Here is an 8,045-nt window from a genome sequence, read left to right on the forward strand (position 1 = left end):
ACTCTAATGTAAAAATATATGTGTATGTGTATATATATTTTTGATATGTAGTATATGTTATTGTGTTTTACTTTGTAATGTGCTGTTTAGATTCACCTGCTAACTGCTTGCAGGTAACCTCGGCCACAAACGGCTCTGCAGCGGAGTGCACGCTTGTTGAGGAGGAACCATGGAAACATGAATAATGGCAGCAAAGTGATCCCCCTGCCCCTGGGCTCCTCAAGCTTTCCTATATGGTGAAAAATAGGAGTGAATGGAAAAAAAACAAAAAAACGTCACGTGAACAGACCTACTAATTGTTTATTATGTAGTCTAGTTTTCATTTGTATTAGTCCCTTTAAGATGTTTTTGTAACTGTTTCTCTGACTGATATATCTACAGTATACCACTAATTCACTTAACCGTGAAATAATAACAGCACAATTATGTCCTTAATAGCAGACTCTTGCACAACACACTTCAAGACTGAGGGAGGGAAGAAAGGAAAAGAACAAAACAAACCCTACTGTACACTACTGCTAGCAATAGATTCCACTTCTGCTTTTCTACCAAGCACAAACCTCAAAGCATCTCAGAGGAATGGGGATTTAATGGAGGTTGTCATGGCGACCGCTTCCTTCCTTTTCTTCCTTTTTTTCTTTAGTACCACCACAAGCACACCTGCCAACATCCTCACTCTTGTTCTCGGAATGCACCTGGCTACATTTCACCTAATATTACCCGGAATTCCTGGGGAAGCCACAAATTGAGTCATGCTGAGCCTCACATGAGAATATTCACGATGGAACATTTAAGCACAATGTGTTCTTGTTTCGTTTACTTTACTCTCGAAAAAGGGACATTTTACTCCTGTATTCGACCTCTATGTGTGTCGGTGTGTGACTGTGTGTGAGCATGTGTGTGTGTGTGTGTGTGTGTGTGTATTCGGAGAGAGTTGGTAACACGAACAAGTGAGTTACTGGGACCAAACAGGCAGGTAAAATAGACTCATAAAGTCTCCAAACTGCCACATTTACACAAATACAATCAGTTTTTCCTACAAAGTCTCAATATTTACGGGAAAGCTTGTCACTGCCCACAATGATGTAACGTCAACAGAAATGACACAAATCAAACTGACAGGTGTAATTCCATTATGGCACAATTGACTTGGCACAAAAATAAGATGCACTTATTTGCGCAGGGCCCCACGATCCACGAGGGCCCTGTTTTTCATGAAAAAGGCCTATCTAAAGTCGCAAACAGAGTAAGACAGGGCGCTTCATATGAAATGTTACCGGAAACATATTCCTGTGGCCTCTTCCTGCTCTGGCATTGGAAATAATATGATGTCAAATTTAATCAGTTGTCTTCTGTGGCGCATAGTCTTAGTACTGTCAGGATTGTGCAACTTAATGCTAAATGTGTTGGCTTATTTGCCATGAATTTGTACACAAATTAAATTCCAGTTTGATTTAAAAAATTAAATAAAATTTAAAAAAAGTATAAAAATGGTTTGACATCAACGAAAATTAATGTATCCTTTGTTAATGTTCACAACAGACCTAACTTGTACATCCTCAGCACAACATTATGAATATTTGATGAAAAAAAATATATTACTTTTGGTACACACCTGCACAAAAAAGAGCAAATGTTTACAACATCCAGGGGGAGGACTTATGTGCATCACCTAAAAGTTACTTTAAGTTCTGATGGGACTCGGATACGAGTATAAAGTTAGCACCATTTGGCTGCCGGGTGGTATTTTTAACAAGCACAAACACAGACGCACTCCGGATATTTATACTCAGCTTTTGGAGGAGTCTCGTTTCGCCACGTGTACAAAGGCAAACATTGCCTATTTTCAGCCGCCAGAGCTCAAGACTGTTTCTACAAACCCTAGATGCTGCAGCTGTGCGCCCATATCCAAGAATCCACTCATAGCCGAACAGGGAACACATTCACTTGACAATAATGATAATAATAATAATAAAACGTACTCCTTTAGTACAAACTACGACGCAAATGGACCAGTCCGTATGAGTGATTTCTGTGTCTTCGTATCCTTGTCTCTTCACTTGTGTTTGACGACGACTTGGCCTTGACGATGTTTGCGTGGACGAGAATAGAACATAAACGTGGAGTGCAGCTCTCAAAGCGCGCACTCAGTCCTCGTAACGAAGTGACACACACGCGGTCATTTATTGAAGGTTGCCCAAGAGCACAGTCCTGGCCATCAGGACCATGGACAGCATCAGGATGAGAGTTCAAACTCACTATTTTTAAAAAGCATGAGTAAAATGAAACAAAACTTCTTTTTTTTTTTTTTTTGCACCACTATCTTAAAAAGCATGATATTTGAAGTGCCTCCTTGCACTTTTGTGTATATATTGTAGTCAACAGTATTTTGTTGTTATTTGATTTCATCTCTTTGTCCCTTCTGGGGATTGTTGAAATGGTATATAGAATATAGTTACATTTTTAATGTAATCCTCTAGGAAAAATGTATCATCTACTGTATGTCCTAAGTAGAATTAGCTTAGACAAACTGCAGGAAATTGTGTATTAAATTGCTTGTTTGTTCTTTTTTTGTATTCTCTAATAATGGTTAACTAGCTGCTTTACTTCTCTGTCACTCAACAATATACAGTATAAATATCTTTTTTTTTTTTTTTTGTATCTAATGTAAGCCTTTTGAATGTTTGTTCAATGATGATCCGCAGTGTGCATTCATATCATTGTATATACATAAATATATAAATGTTCTGTTCCGTGGCAATACAAAATAGCCTGAAGCACAAACATTTGCATGGGGGGGAGGGAGGGAGGGGCAACAAGATGGTGAGAACGAGAAGAAAGAGAGCGAAGAAGGAAGCCTTCCTGGTTTGTTGAAAGTGACTTATGGGAAATGTGAGAAACGTTGTTGAGAAGAAGGTACAAATTTGCCCTGTATGTAGGCTAGAGGGAAGGAACACATGTCATATTTACAAATACCACTTTCTAGTGTTGAGCAACGTTCCTCAGGTGAATCATAGTGTCTGTCCCATGATGAAGATTTGCCTTCGCTCATATACGGCATCCTCCTGAGCGCCAGTGTCCTCTGCAGTGGACATTTCTGTTTTGCATAGGCTGATTTTTTTCGGAACTGTGTAACTATGACATCAAAAATATAGCGGGGGAAAATAAAAAGGTCCACTACGCTGGCGCTCAAGATGATATATGCATCATAACTTCCTGAGGGCAAGCGTCCACTGCAGTGGACAGTCGTATTTCGCATAACAGACCTATTTCTTTATGAAATTTTCAGCACACAAAAGAAATATAGTGAAACAAACTAATGTCCAATGTAGTGGACAGTCGTATTTCGCATAACAGACCTATTTCTTTATGAAATTTTCAGCACACAAAAGAAATATAGTGAAACAAACTAATGTCCAATGTAGTGGACAGTCGTATTTCGCATAACAGACCTATTTCTTGACTACATTTCCAGCACACAAAAGAAATATAGCAAAAAAAACAAACAAATGTCCACTGTAGTGGAAACTGACTCTCAAGAGGATATATGCATTTATACCTCCTGAGAGCAAACGTCCACTGCAGTGGACATTCAAATTTCGCATAACAGACCTATTTCTTGACTAAACTTCCAGCACACAAAAGAAATATAGCGGAAAAAACAAATTTCCACTGTAGTGGACGCTGGCGCTCAAGAGGATATATGCATCATAACTTCCTGAGAGCAAGCGTCCACTGCAGTGGACATTCGAATTTCGCATTAACAGACCTATTTTTTGACGAAATTTCCAGCACACAAAGGAATTATAGCGAAAAAAAACAAATGTCCACTGTAGTGGACGCTGGTTCTCAAGAGGATACATGCATCATAACTTCTTGAGAACAAACGTCCACTGCAGTGGACATTTGTATTTCGCTTTACAGACCTACGTCTTGACGAAATTTCTAACACACAAAATGAATATAGTGAAAAAAACAATTGTCCACTGTAGTGGACACTAGCTCTCAAGAGGATATATGCATCTTGACTTCCTGAGAGCAAACGTCCACTGCAGTGGACATTCGTATTTCGCATAACAGACCTATTTTTTGACGAAACTTCCAGCACACAAAATAAATATAGCAAAAAAAACATATGTCCACTGTAGTAGACGCTGGCTTTCAAGAGGATATATGCATCATAACTTCCTGAGAGAAAGCGTCCTCTGCAGTGGACAGTCGGATTTCGCATAACTGACCTATGTCTTTACGAAATTTCGAACACAAAAAAGATATAGCAAAAAAACAATTGTCCACTGCAGTGGACGCTGACTCTCAAGAGGATGTATATGCATCTTGACTGCCTGCGCGCAAACGTCCACTGCAGTGGACAGTCGTATTTCGCATAACAGACCTATTTGTTTACGAAATTTCCAGCACACAAAAGAAATATAGCGGGAAAAAAAATATTGTCCACTATAGTGGACACTGACTCTCAAGAGGATATATGCATCATAACTTCCTGAGAGAAAGCGTCCACTGCAGTGGACAGTCGTATTTCGCATAGCAAAAAAAACAAAATAAATTAGCGACAAAAACAAATGTCCACTACATAGGACACTGGTTTTAAAGGAGGATATTTGCATTGTAACCTCCTGAGAGCAAGTGTCCACTGTAGTGGACATTTGCGTTTCGCACAACGGAGCTATTTCTTTACGACATGTCTAACCCTGACAAAAGAATTACAGCAACAAATTGAATGTCCACTATAGTGGACATTTGTGTTTGCCATAACAGAGCTATTTTTTTCAAGATCTGACAGAATAAGTGTAACAGGACAATGTCTACTGTAGAGCACGCTGGTTCTCAGAAGGACATATGCATCACAACCTAGCGTGCGCCACAGTGGACATTTGTATTTTGCCTAACAGAGCCATTTATTTTTGAAATGTTTAACTCTGACAAAATAAATATTGCTAAAAAACAAATATCCACTGCAGAGGATGCTGGTTCTCAGGAGGATATATGCATCATAACCAAGCCTCGTCCGCAGTGGACAATTGTGTTTTATTTATATTTCTTTCCAAAATTCAAAATACATTTAGCAAACATTGGCCATTAGATGGCATTATCTTTCAGAAGGACATATGTATTATAACTATAACCGCCTAACAACAAGCGTCCACTGCAGTGGACTTTTGGGTTTTGCATTACAGAGCTATTTCTCTCCAAAATCACAAAAAAAGTATAGCCAGATCTATTTCCTTTCAGAAATTCAAACTCAGACAGAATATATATAGCGGAAAAAACAAATGTCCACTGTAGAGGACGCTATGCAACACAACCATCTGAGAAGTGTCCTCTGCAGTGGACATTTGTGTTTGCATAACATGGCTATTTTCTTCGGAAATGTGTAACTTTGATGAAAGAAATGTAGTAAAACAAATGTCTACTGTCGAGGACGCTAGTTCTCAGGAGGATGCATCATATGCATCACAACTTTCTGAGAGCAAGCGTCCACTGCAGTGGACATTCAAATTTTGCATAACAGACCTATTTGTTGACGAAATTTCTAACACACAAAAGAAATATAGCAAAAAAAAAAAAAACAATTGTCCACTGGAGTGGACGCTGACTCTCAAGAGGATATATGCATCTTGACTTCCTGAGAGCAAACGTCCACTGCAGTGGACAGTCGTATTTCGCATAACAGACCTATTTGTTTATGACATTTCCAGCACACAAAAGAAATATAGTGGAAAAAAACTCATGTCCACTGTAGTGGACGCTGGCTCTCAAAACGATATATGCCTATAACCGCCTAAAAACAAGCGTCCACTGCAGTGGACTTTTTGGGTTTTGCATAACAGAGCTATTTCTCTCCAAAATCACAAAAAAAGTATAGCCAGATCTATTTCCTTAATAAATATAGCGGAAAAAACAAATGTCCACTGTAGAGGACGCTATGCAACACAACCATCTGAGAGCAAGTGTCCTCTGCAGTGGACGTTTGTGTTTGCATTGTGTGACTTTGATGAAAGAAATGTAGTAAAACGAATGTCTACCGTCGAGGACGCTAGTTCTCAGGAGGACACAAGTATTTGACCTGGTGCTTGGATGGTAGCGTTATCTCCAGACCGCTCTTATCCGCGTTATCGCCACACATGCAACAAACAGTATATGAGATACAGTGTACTCACAGTATATAACATACAGTATAAAGGTAGTTTATACTGTAACATACAGTACACATACAGCATAGTGCGACTCTGTCATGCCTTCAACATACAACATATCCTGTAGTTTCCTGCCTTTACCCGCTTGCCTTTTTCCACATTCTACGCAATGCACAATATGCACAGAAAACCCACCTGATACCTACGGAAACAATATTTGCATCAAGAGCCAGTAACTTTTGTCCTTTTCTATTGAAACGTGTCTTTTTTGAAAGCAACCCCTTGATAATAACCCACCTGTCGAGAAGAACTTGCCTTCCCGATCTTACTTTTCGAGGCCTTCCCTTCCTAGTGAAGCTTTTATCTCGCTCTGTTTTCGATGTAAAGGCAGAAAGTACCGAGAAAAATATATAAAAATAAAAACACACAACTTCTTTCCTCGATGTTGAAAAAAATCTGTTTCTACATATCTAAATGTGTTGTACCTTTGGTGTACATATACAAATATAACTAATAAATGTTGATTCATAACTAACCTTGGTTGCTGTTTTCTTAACTTTGTTGTTTTGTTTTGTTTTTTTCAAGCACTTTGGTCATAAAAAGACTGATTGTTTGTTTGTTACAATCACACTGCAAATATTACTGGGAAAAATGTTGAACTACAAATATCAGCAAAATATTTGTTTCCAAAATAGGACTTGTAGTATATTCACCTAGACACCATCCAATCGGTAAATGTGTCTTTAAACAATGAAATGTACATCAATGACGTTTTGGAAAATAAAAGCTACTAACATTTCTGAAAAATCAGCTAAATTTTTTTTTTTTTTCAAAAATAAGCCTTTTATTAGTATATTCAATTAGACACAATCTACTCTACGTAATGAGTGTTCTTGAGACGAGTAAAATGTACATTAATTAAACTAATTACCGTAGTTTTCAGACTATAAGGCGCACTTAAAATCCTTTCATATACTCAAAAATAGACAGTGCGCCTTATAACCCGGCGCGCCGAATGTACGGAATGATTCTGGTTGTGCTTACCGACCTCGAAGCAATTTTATTTGGCACATGGTGTAATGATAAGTGTGACCAGTAGATGGTAGTCACAAATAAGAGATACGTGCAGACTGCAATATGACGGCAGTAAACAACACCAAAACTTTAAATGTTCCATTGAAAATAAAGAACATTACACACGGCGCTCAAAAATTTGTCAACATGTTTTAGTATGACTTTGAAGCCGCACCGCTTGATGGATTGTCGGCCCATTACGGTTACCGTAGTCAGAGATGCAAGTATGACTATGGTGTGTGTAGAAGGTCCGCAAAAAGGCACTCATTCGCAGAAATATACCGTATTTTTCGGTGTATAAGTCGCACCGGAGTATAAGTCGCACCTGCCAAAAATGCATAGTAAAAAAGGAAAAAAACATATATAAGTCGCACTGGAGCCCGGCCAAACTATGAAAAAAACTGCGACTTATAGTCCGAAAAATACGGTATCTGGCGTTTTGTTTCACAATATTATGCAAAACCAACTTTTCTTATCTTCTGGTACCTGCTGATGTGTATTTGAGATCTGCATAAGTCCTGAAAATTTGCGCACCTCCGCCACTGTAGTCCGTGCCGATGCCGTAGTCGATAAGCTTCTTCTTTTTCACTATCTTCTTGTTATGGGACAATTCAGCCACGGAACTTTAGTTATCAGAGAGTTCCGGTCGGACGTTTTTTCGAAGCACTAGTGAGCCACGAATGAGGAGATGCTGCTCCGTTGTTGATTTAAGTAAAGTGTGAATGTCAATAAAACAGTTAGCTCCATCTTCTGACACTTCTTCCACTCCCGTCCTTGCACGCTACACCGCTACAACAAAGATGACGGGGAGAAGAC

General features: G+C 38.8%; 1 protein-coding gene across 3 annotated transcripts in view; it reads left to right on the forward strand.

The window, feature by feature from the left end:
• LOC133612510 (excitatory amino acid transporter 2-like) overlaps positions 1-6,690 on the forward strand; it is an 88,588-nt gene extending 81,898 nt beyond the window's left edge. For all 3 annotated transcript variants that reach the window (XM_061969968.2, XM_061969967.2, XM_061969969.2), the window contains exon 11: positions 114-6,690. In XM_061969968.2, coding sequence (XP_061825952.1) covers positions 114-185 — 72 coding nt within the window. In that variant the 3' untranslated portion in view covers positions 186-6,690. The remainder of the gene's footprint in view (positions 1-113) is intronic.
• The last annotated feature ends 1,355 nt before the right edge of the window (positions 6,691-8,045 follow it).

This window comes from Nerophis lumbriciformis, linkage group LG10, assembly GCF_033978685.3.
Source record: "Nerophis lumbriciformis linkage group LG10, RoL_Nlum_v2.1, whole genome shotgun sequence".
In the NCBI taxonomy this organism is placed as follows: Eukaryota; Metazoa; Chordata; class Actinopteri; order Syngnathiformes; family Syngnathidae; genus Nerophis; species Nerophis lumbriciformis.